Source organism: Pleurodeles waltl, chromosome 3_1 (genome assembly GCF_031143425.1).
Source record: "Pleurodeles waltl isolate 20211129_DDA chromosome 3_1, aPleWal1.hap1.20221129, whole genome shotgun sequence".
NCBI classification, from domain to species: Eukaryota; Metazoa; Chordata; class Amphibia; order Caudata; family Salamandridae; genus Pleurodeles; species Pleurodeles waltl.
Genome location: NC_090440.1, coordinates 1910065230 through 1910080625, shown reverse-complemented (window position 1 = coordinate 1910080625; position 15396 = coordinate 1910065230). Strand labels below are relative to the sequence as shown.

The 15396-nt window shown below is 45.3% G+C and overlaps 1 protein-coding gene across 1 annotated transcript in view; it reads left to right on the top strand.

The window, feature by feature from the left end:
* YWHAE (tyrosine 3-monooxygenase/tryptophan 5-monooxygenase activation protein epsilon) overlaps nucleotides 1-8351 on the top strand; it is a 186400-nt gene extending 178049 nt beyond the window's left edge. Inside the window, exon 6 of the mRNA XM_069226092.1 lies at nucleotides 7389-8351. Coding sequence (XP_069082193.1) covers nucleotides 7389-7441 — 53 coding nt within the window. The 3' untranslated portion in view covers nucleotides 7442-8351. The remainder of the gene's footprint in view (nucleotides 1-7388) is intronic.
* The last annotated feature ends 7045 nt before the right edge of the window (nucleotides 8352-15396 follow it).

The window sequence follows — 15396 nt, the reverse complement described above, 5'->3', positions numbered from 1 at the left end:
TTAGTCAGAATCTCGGAAGAAAGCGTCGGTATTGTTCCGTTCGGTATCGGGATAGTTAGGTACATCGACACCGATCATCGGAAGACTTTGGGGCAGTTTCGATCCCCCATCGGGGCCTGGTCGGCCCGACCGCGTGCGACATCGAAGCCGATGGAACGGACCCCGTTTCGTTTCTGCCCAAAATGTCACAGTAAGTATCCTTATACAGATCAGCACTTGGTCTGTAACTTGTGCTTGTCCCCCGAGCACAAGGAGGATACCTGTGAAGCCTGTCGAGCCTTCCGGTCCAGAAAAACACTCCGGGACCGAAGAGCCAGGCGTCACCAAATGGCGTCCACGTCGACAAAACAACGTTTCGACGACGAAGAGGAAACATTCTCGGTTCCGGAATCAGAATCCGGAGACTCCGACGTCGAACAACAGCAACAAACTGTGAGTAAGACGTCGAAAAGTAAATCCATCGACAAACCGAAAGCCCAGGGGACGCCACTGCCAACAGGCCATGGCTCGACCCATAAATCAGGCGACCCGTCGAAGGGGCCGAAAAAGGGCACGCCCATAGCGAAGACACCCGACTCCGGTCGAGGGACCGCCATGGAGCAACCTCGGAGCCGAGAAAGCGGCTCCGAGAGACAAAAACAAGATACCGGCACCGAAAAACATCGGCACCGAGAATCCATGCCGAAAGGAACAAAAATTCTGTCGGTGCCGAAACCGAAAAAAGATTCTCTCTCGGCGCCGAAAAATACCACACCTTCATCCTACTCAGAGGAACAAGGACTAAGTGGCCAAATGCACAAATTTGGACAAGAGCTCCAAAGTGTAGAATCGGACTACACACAAAAGAGACTGTGCATCCAGCAAGATACAGGGAAGATATCAACCCTTCCCCCAATCATGAGGAAAAGCAGGATCGGACTTCCAAAGGATGACACACAACCACAAGCCAAAGTGGTTAAAAAAGTCACGCCTCCGCCCTCTCCTCCACAGGCATCGCCGGCACAAACACCGCCACAAATGCACTCACCAGCGCAAACTACCATAAGTCATGACGATCAGGATCAAGACGCTTGGGACCTGTATGACACCCCAGTGCCGGACAATGATCCCGAGTCATACCCCACAAAGCCGTCACCGCCAGAGGACAGTACCTCATACTCGCAACTGGTGGCTAGGGCTGCAGACTTCCACAATGTCCAACTGCATTCCGATCCTATAGAGGATGATTTCTTGTTTAACACCCTCTCAGCTACACATAGCCAATATCAATGTCTCCCAATGCTACCAGGGATGTTACGGCACGCAAAACAAATTTTTGAGGAGCCCGTAAAATCAAGAGCCATCACCCCAAGGGTGGATAAGAAATACAAACCACCACCCACAGACCCAGTGTTTATTACTTCGCAGTTACCACCCGACTCTGTGGTAGTAGGGGCAGCTCGCAAAAGAGCAAATTCACATACATCTGGCGACGCCCCACCTCCGGACAAAGAAAGCCGAAAATTTGACGCGGCAGGAAAAAGAGTGGCGTCACAGGCAGCCAACCAGTGGCGCATCGCAAATTCACAAGCGCTGCTGGCCAGATATGACCGCGCACACTGGGACGAGATGCAACTTCTCGTAGACCATCTTCCCCAGGAATACCAAAAAAGGGCGCAGCAAATAGTGGAAGAGGGACAAACGATCTCAAACAATCAAATCCGCTCTTCACTAGACGCAGCCGATACTGCAGCAAGAACAGTCAACACTGCTGTCACCATAAGGAGACACGCTTGGCTACGCACTTCAGGCTTCAAACCTGAAATCCAGCAGGCTGTCCTTAATATGCCCTTCAACGAGAAACAACTGTTTGGCTCGGAAGTGGATACAGCCATTGAAAAACTTAAAAAGGACACAGACACGGCCAAAGCCATGGGCGCACTCTACTCCCCGCAGAGCAGAGGCTCTTTCAGAAAAACTCCATTTAGAGGGGGGTTTCGTGGCCAACCCACAGACACCACCAGCCAACAATCAAGAACCACACCATATCAGGGTTCCTTCCAAAGGGGAGGTTTCAGGGGATATCGGGGGGGTCAATTCCCAAGGAGTAGGGGAAGATTCCAGACTCCAAAAACACCTCCACCTAAACAGTGACTTTCAAGTCACGCAACCCCTTCACTCAACACCAGTGGGGGGAAGACTAAGCCAATTCTACCAATCTTGGCAACAGATTACAACAGACAATTGGGTATTAGCAATAATCCAACATGGCTATTGCATAGAATTCCACAACTTCCCACCGAACATCCCCCCCAAAACACGCAAAATGTCACAACATCATTTAGAACTTTTAGGACTAGAAGTTCAAGCACTACTGCAAAAGGATGCAATAGAATTAGTACCAGTACAACAAAAAAACACAGGAGTTTACTCCCTGTACTTTCTAATTCCAAAAAGAGACGAAACATTGAGACCAATATTAGATCTCAGGACACTAAATACCTACATCATATCGGACCATTTTCACATGGTCACACTACAAGACATCATTCCACTGCTCAAACAGCAAGATTACATGACCACATTAGACCTAAAGGATGCGTACTTTCATATACCAATACACCCTTCTCACAGAAAGTACCTACGGTTTGTCTTCAAAGGAATACATTACCAATTCAAGGTGTTGCCATTCGGAATAACAACTGCACCAAGAGTGTTCACAAAATGTCTAGCTGTAGTAGCAGCACACATCAGGAGACAACAGATACATGTGTTCCCTTACCTAGACGACTGGCTAATCAAAACCAACACAGTAAAAAAATGCGCAAACGACACCACCTTTGTCATACAAACCCTTCACAAACTGGGGTTTTCCATCAACTACACAAAATCACACCTAGAACCGTGTCAAACACAACAATATCTAGGAGCAACCATCAACACATCAAAAGGAATTGCCACTCCAAGTCCACAAAGAGTGCAGGCATTCCACAAGCTAATAAGTGCTATGTTTCCAAACCAAAAGATACAAGCAAAATTTGCGCTAAAACTTCTAGGCATGATGTCATCATGCATAGCCATTGTCCCAAACGCAAGACTACACATGCGACCCTTACAACAGTGTCTAGCATCACAATGGTCACAGGCACAGGGTCAACTTCAAAATCTGGTGTTGGTAGACCGCCAAACATACCTCTCGCTTCTATGGTGGAACAGCAAAAATTTAAACAAAGGGCGGACATTTCAGGACCCAGTGCCTCAATACGTTATAACAACAGATGCTTCCATGACAGGGTGGGGAGCACACCTCAATCACCACAGCATTCAAGGACAATGGGATATACACGAAACAAAATTTCATATCAATTACCTAGAACTGTTGGCAGTATTTCTAGCGTTAAAAGCCTTCCAACCCATAATAACACACAAATACATTCTTGTCAAAACAGACAACATGACAACAATGTATTATCTAAACAAACAAGGAGGAACACACTCAACACAATTGTGCCTCCTAACACAAAAAATTTGGCAGTGGGCGATTCACAACAACATTCGCCTAATAGCACAATTTATTCCAGGAATACAAAACCAACTAGCAGACAACCTTTCGCGAGACCACCAACAAGTCCACGAATGGGAAATTCACCCCCAAGTTCTGAACAAGTACTTTCAAATTTGGGGAACACCCCAGATAGATTTGTTCGCAACAAGAGAAAACTCAAAATGCCAAAACTTCGCATCCAGGTACCCACACCGCGAATCACAAGGCAATGCTCTATGGATGAATTGGTCAGGGATATTTGCGTACGCTTTTCCCCCTCTCCCTCTCCTTCCATATCTAGTAAACAAGTTAAGTCAAAACCAACTCAAACTCATACTGATAGCACCCACATGGGCAAGACAACCTTGGTATACAACTCTACTAGACCTTTCACTAGTACCGCATGTCAAACTACCCAACAGGCCAGATCTGTTAACACAACACAAACAACAGATCAGACATCCAAACCCAGCATCATTGAATCTGGCAATTTGGCTCCTGAAATCCTAGAATTCGGACACTTGGACCTCACACAAGAATGCATGGAGGTCATAAAACAAGCTAGAAAACCTTCCACTAGACACTGCTATGCATCTAAGTGGAAAAGATTTGTTTACTACTGCCATGCCAATCAAATACAACCAGTACATGCCTCTACTAAAGACATAGTAGGATACTTACTACATTTGCAAAAAGCAAATCTCGCTTTTTCATCTATAAAAATACACCTCGCAGCTATATCTGCTTACCTACAAACTACTCATTCATCCTCTCTATTTAGAATACCAGTTATTAAAGCATTCATGGAAGGGCTAAAAAGAATTATACCACCAAGAACACCACCAGTTCCTTCATGGAATCTTAACATCGTCTTAACAAGACTCATGGGTCCCCCTTTCGAACCCATGCATTCCTGTGAAATGCAATATCTAACCTGGAAGGTCGCATTTCTCATTGCAATCACATCCCTCAGAAGAGTAAGTGAAATACAGGCATTTACCATACAAGAACCATTTATTCAAATACACAACAATAAAATAGTTCTAAGAACAAATCCAAAATTTCTGCCAAAAGTAATCTCACCATTCCATTTAAATCAAACAGTAGAATTGCCAGTGTTCTTCCCACAACCAAATTCTGTGGCTGAAAGGGCACTACATACATTAGACATCAAAAGAGCACTAATGTATTACATTGACAGAACAAAGCTAATCAGGAAAACAAAACAACTGTTCATAGCTTTTCAAAAACCACACATAGGAAATCCAATCTCTAAACAAGGCATTGCTAGATGGATAGTCAGATGCATTCAAACATGCTATCTTAAAGCCAAAAGAGAATTGCCTATTACACCAAAGGCACACTCAACCAGAAAGAAAGGTGCTACAATGGCCTTTCTAGGAAACATTCCTATGAGCGAAATATGTAAGGCTGCAACCTGGTCTACGCCTCATACGTTTACTAAACACTACTGTGTAGACGTACTAAATGCACAACAAGCTACAGTGGGCCAAGCTGTACTAAGAACATTATTCCAAACTACTTCAACTCCTACAGGCTAAACCACTGCTTTTAGGGGAGGTAACTGCTTTATAGTCTATGCCAAACATGTGTATCTGCAGCAACATATGCCATCGAACTGAAAATGTCACTTACCCAGTGTACATCTGTTCGTGGCATTAGTCGCTGCAGATTCACATGTACCCTCCCACCTCCCCGGGAAGCCTGTAGCCGTTTCGAAGTAGATCATAAACCTTAAACATTTGAACATTTGTAAAAAAATTATTAGAAACTCTTATCATACATACATATTCACTCCATTGCATGGGCACTATTTATACCAAACAACTCCATCCTCACCCTCTGCGGGGAAAACAATCTAAGATGGAGTCGACGCCCATGCGCAATGGAGCCAAAGAGGGAGGAGTCCTTCGGTCCCGTGACCAAAAAGACTTCTTCGAAGAAAAACAACTTGTAATACTCCGAGCCCAACACCAGGCAGCGGACTGTGCCAAACATGTGAATCTGCAGCGACTAATGCCACGAACAGATGTACACTGGGTAAGTGACATTTTCATTCTCCTTCCTAGCGGCTAAGACCTGGAACTCCCTCCCCACCAGCCTCAGGACCACCCAGGACCACTCCGCATTCCGGAGACTCCTAAAAACCTGGCTTTTCGAGCAGCAGTAACCCCCCCCCCCCCTTACCCCTAGCGCCTTGAGACCCGCACGGGTGAGTAGCGCGCTTTATAAATGTTAATGATTTGATTTGAAAAACCAACAGAAAAGTTTCCGAATATTTTGTTCTTTATATCTACGTATCTGAACCCACTCCAACACTGATAGATGCTCCACCTCCATTGCATTCAAGATAACAGTTAATATATTTGTTTTTTGTGCTTAATCACAGGAGAGACATGTCAAGCTCTATCTGGAGCAAGTGCTGTTCTCCTGCATTCTCTGCCACTCTGAGCACTCAAGGCAACTGTTAGGTATTCCAGCTGCAATTGTGATTCTGCACAAATGTCAAGGAGTACACAGGTGTCAAAAACTTGACAAGGCAAAATTAAGAGAATGCAGTGCTTACAGATCGGTGGGTGCATAGTGTGTTTAGGGATGGTGAAGTGAAGGAGATGCGTGAAAGTGCATTCACAAGATGTGGAGAAAAAAGGTTGCATTATTAATTTATCAGCTTTAAATGTATTTTGGAAATTAGTTTGTCTCAAAATTTCAGCTTATGAGTTCTGAAAATATACAAATTGTCTCAAATCCACACACTTTAGATTTGGTGTACATATATTAAGTCCATCAAGCAAAGGCCTCTGATTTAGTATTCTGCACTGTACCCAGGAGAGCTACCAGTAGCTCACAAGTCACTCATTTATGAAACCTGATTTAGTACATGTTAGAACACCTATTGATGTGTAACATTTTAAGACTGTTCTGCTGTGCTGTGGATCACATGTTCTGTGTACTCCTATCCAGTGTTGGATGTGGGTGTTTGCTAGTTGGTTTTCCTCAAAGAAGTCTTCAGTCTTGATGTCTCCTCCCTGAAGCCCACAATACACCAGGAACAAAGACCAATTCACACTGTTTTTCCCCCCACCATTGGATTCAGACGTTATGCTCTTGCTCCAGGACCGTTGCATTACTTTTGTGATCCATTTGATTCCAGTTGTCAATTTGTCATTATACAGCATATACAGTAATAAAATCATTATGCACTTTATTGCTCCGAAACAGTTGTTCATTTTAAACCTAGTCGAGGGGAACACCAAGTTGGATCTATTGAAACTCCTAAACTTGGAGCTCAGGACATAAAACCTGAAAAGCCAATCTATCCTGTAGAATGCCTTCCCTGCATCAAGGGAGAGAAGAATCATTCGTGTGTTGGTATCCTTGGCTGTTTGACAGCCTGGGCTAAAAAATGTTTGTCTCCAGTCTGCCCCCCATGGATAAAACCCGACTATGCTGTTTGTACAGCAGGGTGCCAGTATACTTTGTTTTTACACAGAACGTTTGTGGAAATCTTTTGAGTCTGTCTTCAATAGAGATATCGGTCTGTATGCCTCAAATCACCTGCATGCTTTTCTTTGCAAAGATCGCAAATCTATCACAGATGTTTGATGCACAAAAAGTATTATCTCGATAGAGTTGCAATATTGACCCAGCGAAATGGTGAGCCATGAAATCTGAATGTGACATTTTATATCTGATTAGCATTGAACAAATATTTAGCCTCTGGAGGGTGTTTGAAACTGTTATGCAGCTGATTGCAGGAGTGTGCAGAACTACACTGTAGTGTGTAGCATTTTAATATGACGCTATACATGTTACTAATAATTTTCTTTACCTCATTTTACAGGAGATGAACAGAATAAGGAGTGCCTGCAGGACGTGGAAGATGACAACCAGTGAGACATTGAAGCCAAGAAGAGAATCCATCTCTGTCCACCCCTCCGAAGATCCCTGTCTCACTCTGAGGACCACCAGATCTGACTTTTTACACTGGTTCTCGGGATTTAGGTTCCTACCCTTCCGGGTTATCATTTTTTTTACACAGTTTAAGAATTCTTAAAGGCAAGAGTGAATGCCTGTGGATTTCCCTGCTTCTGGCATTTTAGGTTTTTAAGACACTAATGGGACTTTAGAGAAGCTTTTTCAGCATTACTAGAATGTCTTGGTGAATCCAGCACATAAACTATTAGAAATGCTTACAATGAGTGATCATTAGACCCTAGACGAGCTGGAGTCAGTCGCACTGTACAACTTGTGCTGGAGGTTTTTCTTTGTTTAATTGTTTAAACTGAATTTCATACCATTGTTTAAAATGAGTGGTGTATAGAGCTTGAATTTTGCAGGTTGTTTTGGAGAGTGTCTGTTGTAGTGGATTTGCTGTAAACAGTGTTTCCAAACTGTGCAAAAATGTTGCTTAAACCTTGTCCTAGTGGAAGTTGGAGAATCTGTTGCTGTTCATTCTTGCCTTCCCCTAACTTTCCCTCCTCCAAGCAGGTTAGCATTGAAGGTGGCATTGAATGGCCTGCATGCGTATTCAAAAATGTTTTTGACCCTTCCACCCTTGCCCCACCCCCTTCTCCTGCTCAACCTATTTTGTTCAGTATGTGTAACTTGCAGCTGATTTGTACTACTGGATATCTGACTGGAGCCACAGATACAGAATCTGTAATTGTTCTTACTGAAACACAGCATGGAATTAACATTAAACTTAAATAAAACCAATCTAAATTAAAACGCCAAATATTATTGTCACTTGATCTTCTAATTGCAGTTGATTGTTCTTAACACTAATAAAGGTGTTTGCCTCAGACTCTTGATAAGTGCTTGAATGTGGGTCCAGCTAATTGTAGGCACTGCTGTTCAGAAAATGATCTAATTAGATCTGTTGGTAGAAATGAAGCCACTTGCCTGGCTTGTGCAAGGAATCAGAAGAAAATAGCTACACTGTAATCTATATTTATTCCTAGAGACTGATGCAAACTGTCAACGTTTCTTTAAAAACGTACTCATTTTAAGACTTGATTGTGGCACTGAGTGCTTGGTAGTGCTATGACGTTTGTGTTCCAACCTTACAGGACCCTTCCTTTATCTTTATAGAAAACTCTCCACGTCATTGTTTTGCCTTGTGAATCTTTCCTAGATTCACATGCTGTGCTGTTAATCTGCCATCTAGTCGTTGGGTTTGGAAAGAGACCCTGCCCCCCTCCCCCTCCCCCCTGTTTTTTCCCCTCCCCCCTGTTTTTTCCCCTCCCCCCTGTTTTTTCCCCTCCCCCCTGTTTTTTCCCCTCCCCCCTGTTTTTTCCCCTCCCCCCTGTTTTTTCCCCTCCCCCCTGTTTTTTCCCCTCCCCCCTGTTTTTTCCCCTCCCCCCTGTTTTTCCCCTCCCCCAACCCTTCCTCCCTCCTCCTTTCCAAACCCCTTCCCCCTTTTTTCCTCCCTCCCCTTTTTTTTCCTCCCTCCCCTTTTTTTTCCTCCCTCCCCTTTTTTTTCCTCCCTCCCCTTTTTTTTCCTCCCTCCCCTTTTTAGATGGCAACTGTCTGGTTTGCTAAAGACACATTGGAAACATTCAGAAAGCTCATCTAGGAATACATTCCACCCATTGCTTGCTGTAGGAAGTTGGCTCTGTATGTGCTATTTCAAAGTAAGGAATAGCATGCACAGAGTCCAAGGGTTCCCCTTAGAGGTAAAATAGTGGTAAAAAGAGATAATACTAATGCTCTATTTTGTGGTAGTGTGGTCGAGCAGTAGGCTTATCCAAGGAGTAGTGTTAAGCATTTGTTGTACATACACAGACAATAAATGAGGTACACACACTCAGAGACAAATCCAGCCAATAGGTTTTGTATAGAAAAATATCTTTTCTTAGTTTATTTTAAGAACCACAGGTTCAAATTTAACATGTAATATCTTGTTTGAAAGGTATTGCAGGTAAGTACATTAGGAACTTTGAATCATTTCAATTGCATGTATACTTTTCAAGTTATTCACAAATAGCTATTTCAAAAGTGGACACTTAGTGCAATTTTCACAGTTCCTGGGGGAGGTAAGTTTTTGTTAGTTTTACCAGGTAAGTAAGACGCTTACAGGGTTCAGTTCTTGGTCCAAGGTAGCCCACCGTTGGGGGTTCAGAGCAACCCCAAAGTTACCACACCAGCAGCTCAGGGCCGGTCAGGTGCAGAGTTCAAAGTGGTGCCCAAAACGCATAGGCTTCAATGGAGAGAAGGGGGTGCCCCGGTTCCAGTCTGCCAGCAGGTAAGTACCCGTGTCTTCGGAGGGCAGACCAGGGGGGTTTTGTAGGGCACCGGGGGGGACACAAGCCCACACAGAAATTTCACCCTCAGCGGCGCGGGGGCGGCCGGGTGCAGTGTTAGAACAAGTGTCGGGTTCGCAATGGAAGTCAATGAGAGATCAAGGGATCTCTTCAGCGCTGCAGGCAGGCAAGGGGGGGCTTCCTCGGGGAAACCTCCACTTGGGCAAGGGAGAGGGACTCCTGGGGGTCACTTCTGCAGTGAAAGTCCGGTCCTTCAGGTCCTGGGGGCTGCGGGTGCAGGGTCTTTTCCAGGCGTCGGGACTTAGGTTTCAGAGAGTCGCGGTCAGGGGAAGCCTCGGGATTCCCTCTGCAGGCGGCGCTGTGGGGGCTCAGGGGGGACAGGTTTTGGTACTCAGTCGTAGAGTAGTCCGGGGGTCCTCCCTGAGGTGTTGGTTCTCCACCAGCCGAGTCGGGGTCGCCGGGTGCAGTGTTGCAAGTCTCACGCTTCTTGCGGGGAGATTGCAGGGTTCTTTAAAGCTGCTCCTTTGGATAAAGTTGCAGTCTTTTTGGAGCAGGTCCGCTGTCCTCGGGAGTTTCTTGTCGTCGTCGAAGCAGGGCAGTCCTCAGAGGATTCAGAGGTCGCTGGTCCCTTTGGAAGGCGTCGCTGGAGCAGAGTTCTTTGGAAGGCAGGAGACAGGCCGGTGAGTTTCTGGAGCCAAGGCAGTTGTTGTCTTCTGGTCCTCCTCTGCAGGGGTTTTCAGCTAGGCAGTCCTTCTTCTTGTAGTTGCAGGAATCTAGTGTTCGATGGCATATGTTGCTGCAGATACACATGTTTGGCACAGTCCGCTGCCTGGTGTTGGGCTCGGAGTATTACAAGTTGTTTTTCTTCGAAGAAGTCTTTTTGGTCACGGGACCGAAGGACTCCTCCCTCCTCGGCTCCATTGCGCATGGGCGTCGACTCCATCTTAGATTGTTTTTTTCCGCTGTTGGGTTCGGACGTATTCCTTTTCGCTCCGTGTTTCGGTTCGGAAAGTTAGTCAGAATCTCAGAAGAAAGCATCGGTATTGTTCCGTTCGGTATCGGGATAGTTAGGTACATCGACACCGATCATCGGAAGACTTTGGGGTAGTTTCGATCCCCCATCGGGGCCTGGTCGGCCCGACCGCGTGCGACATCGAAGCCGATGGAACGGACCCCGTTTCGTTTCTGCCCAAAATGTCACAGTAAGTATCCTTATACAGATCAGCACTTGGTCTGTAACTTGTGCTTGTCCCCCGAGCACAAGGAGGATACCTGTGAAGCCTGTCGAGCCTTCCGGTCCAGAAAAACACTCTGGGACCGAAGAGCCAGGCGTCAACAAATGGCGTCCACGTCGACAAAACGTTTCGACGAGGAAGAGGAAACATTCTCGGTTCCGGAATCAGAATCCGGAGACTCCGACGTCGAACAACAGCAACAAACTGTGAGTAAGACGTCGAAAAGTAAATCCATCGACAAACCGAAAGCCCAGGGGACGCCACTGCCAACAGGCCATGGCTCGACCCATAAAGCAGGCGACCCGTCGAAGGTGCCGAAAAAGGGCACGCCCATAGCGAAGACACCCGACTCCGGTCGAGGGACCGCCATGGAGCAACCTCGGAGCCGAGAAAGCGGCTCCGAGAGACAAAAACAAGATACCGGCACCGAAAAACATCGGCACCGAGAATCCATGCCGAAAGGAACAAAAATTCTGTCGGTGCCGAAACCGAAAAAAGATTCTCTCTCGGCGCCGAAAAATACCACACCTTCATCCTACTCAGAGGAACAAGGAATAAGTGGCCAAATGCACAGATTTGGACAAGAGCTCCAAAGTGTAGAATCGGACTACACACAAAAGAGACTGTACATCCAGCAAGACACAGGGAAGATATCAACCCTTCCCCCAATCATGAGGAAAAGAAGGATCGGACTTCCAAAGGATGACGCACAACCACAAGCCAAAGTGGTTAAAAAAGTCACGCCTCCGCCCTCTCCACCACAGGCATCGCCGGCACAAACACCGCCACAAATGCACTCACCAGCGCAAACTACCATAAGTCATGACGATCAGGATCAAGACGCTTGGGACCTGTATGACACCCCAGTGCCGGACAATGATCCCGAGTCATACCCCACAAAGCCGTCACCGCCAGAGGACAGTACCTCATACTCGCAACTGGTGGCTAGGGCAGCAGAATTCCACAATGTCCAACTGCATTCCGATCCTATAGAGGATGATTTTTTATTTAACACCCTCTCGGCTACACACAGCCAATATCAATGTCTCCCAATGCTACCAGGGATGTTACGGCACGCAAAACAAATTTTTGAAGAGCCCGTAAAATCAAGAGCCATCACCCCAAGGGTGGATAAGAAATACAAACCACCACCCACAGACCCAGTGTTTATTACTTCGCAGTTACCACCTGACTCCGTGGTAGTAGGGGCAGCTCGCAAGAGAGCAAATTCACATACATCTGGCGACGCCCCACCTCCGGACAAAGAAAGCCGAAAATTTGATGCGGCAGGGAAAAGAGTAGCATCACAGGCAGCCAACCAGTGGCGCATCGCAAATTCACAAGCGCTGCTGGCCAGATATGACCGCGCACACTGGGACGAGATGCAACTTCTCGTAGACCATCTTCCCCAGGAATACCAAAAAAGGGCGCAGCAAATAGTGGAAGAGGGACAAACGATCTCGAACAATCAAATCCGCTCTTCACTAGACGCAGCCGATACTGCAGCAAGAACAGTCAACACTGCTGTCACCATAAGGAGACACGCTTGGCTACGCACTTCAGGCTTCAAACCTGAAATCCAGCAGGCTGTCCTTAATATGCCCTTCAACGAGAAACAACTGTTTGGCTCTGAAGTGGATACAGCCATTGAAAAACTTAAAAAGGACACAGACACGGCCAAGGCCATGGGCGCACTCTACTCCCCGCAGAGCAGAGGCTCTTTCAGAAAAACTCCATTTAGAGGGGGGTTTCGTGGCCAACCCACAGACACCACCAGCCAACAAACAAGAACCACACCATATCAGGGTTCCTTCCAAAGGGGAGGTTTCAGGGGATATCGGGGGGGTCAATTCCCAAGGAGTAGGGGAAGATTCCAGACTCCAAAAACACCTCCACCTAAACAGTGACTTTCAAGTCACGCAACCCCTTCACTCAACACCAGTGGGGGGAAGACTAAGCCAATTCTACCAATCTTGGCAACAGATTACAACAGACAATTGGGTATTAGCAATAATCCAACATGGCTATTGCATAGAATTCCACAACTTCCCACCAAACATCCCCCCCAAAACACGCAAAATGTCACCACAACATTTAGAACTTTTAGGACTAGAAGTTCAAGCACTACTGCAAAAGGATGCAATAGAGTTAGTACCAGTACAACAAAAAACACAGGAGTTTACTCCCTGTACTTTCTAATTCCAAAAAAAGACAAAACATTAAGACCAATATTAGATCTCAGGACACTAAATACCTACATCATATCGGACCATTTTCACATGGTCACACTACAAGACATCATTCCACTGCTCAAACAGCAAGATTACATGACCACATTAGACCTAAAGGATGCGTACTTTCATATACCAATACACCCTTCTCACAGAAAGTACCTACGGTTCGTATTCAAAGGAATACATTACCAATTCAAGGTGTTGCCATTCGGAATAACAACTGCACCAAGAGTGTTCACAAAATGTCTAGCAGTAGTAGCAGCACACATCAGGAGACAACAGATACATGTGTTCCCTTACCTAGACGATTGGCTAATCAAGACCAACACAGTAAAAAAATGCGCAAACGACACCACATTTGTCATACAAACCCTTCACAAACTGGGGTTTTCCATCAACTATACAAAATCACACCTAGAACCGTGTCAAACACAACAATATCTAGGAGCAACCATCAACACATCAAAAGGAATTGCCACTCCAAGTCCACAAAGAGTGCAGGCATTCCACAAGGTAATAAGTGCTATGTTTCCAAACCAAAAGATACAAGCAAAATTTGTGCTAAAACTTCTAGGCATGATGTCATCATGCATAGCCATTGTCCCAAACGCAAGACTACACATGCGACCCTTACAACAGTGTCTAGCATCACAATGGTCACAGGCACAGGGTCAACTTCAAAATCTGGTGTTGGTAGACCGCCAAACATACCTCTCGCTTCTATGGTGGAACAGCAAAAATTTAAACAAAGGGCGGACATTTCAGGACCCAGTGCCTCAATACGTTATAACAACAGATGCTTCCATGACAGGGTGGGGAGCACACCTCAATCACCACAGCATTCAAGGACAATGGGATATACACGAAACAAAATTTCATATCAATTACCTAGAACTGTTAGCAGTATTTCTAGCGTTAAAAGCCTTCCAACCCATAATAACACACAAATACATTCTTGTCAAAACAGACAACATGACAACAATGTATTATTTAAACAAACAAGGAGGAACACACTCAACACAATTGTGCCTCCTAACACAAAAAATTTGGCAGTGGGCGATTCACAACAACATTCGCCTAATAGCACAATTTATTCCAGGAATACAAAACCAACTAGCAGACAACCTTTCGCGAGACCACCAACAAGTCCACGAATGGGAAATTCACCCCCAAGTTCTGAACAAGTACTTTCAAATTTGGGGAACACCCCCAGATAGATTTGTTCGCAACAAAAGAAAACTCAAAATGCCAAAACTTCGCATCCAGGTACCCACACCGCGAATCACAAGGCAATGCTCTATGGATGAGTTGGTCAGGGATATTTGCGTACGCTTTTCCCCCTCTCCCTCTCCTTCCATATCTAGTAAACAAGTTGAGTCAAAACCAACTCAAACTCATACTGATAGCACCCACATGGGCAAGACAACCTTGGTATACAACTCTACTAGACCTTTCACTAGTACCGCATGTCAAACTACCCAACAGGCCAGATCTGTTAACACAACACAAACAACAGATCAGGCATCCAAACCCAGCATCATTGAATCTGGCAATTTGGCTCCTGAAATCCTAGAATTCGGACACTTAGACCTCACACAAGAATGCATGGAGGTCATAAAACAAGCTAGAAAACCTTCCACTAGACACTGCTATGCATCTAAGTGGAAAAGATTTGTTTACTACTGCCATGCCAATCAAATACAACCATTACATGCCTCTACTAAAGACATAGTAGGATACTTACTACATTTGCAAAAAGCAAATCTCGCTTTTTCATCTATAAAAATACACCTCGCAGCAATATCTGCTTACCTACAAACTACTCATTCATCGTCTCTATTTAGAATACCAGTTATTAAAGCATTCATGGAAGGGCTAAAAAGAATTATACCACCAAGAACACCACCAGTTCCTTCATGGAATCTTAACATCGTCTTAACAAGACTCATGGGTCCACCTTTCGAACCCATGCATTCCTGTGAAATGCAATATCTAACCTGGAAGGTCGCATTTCTCATTGCAATCACATCCCTCAGAAGAGTAAGTGAAATACAGGCATTTACCATACAAGAACCATTTATTCAAATACACAACAATAAAATAGTTCTAAGAACAAA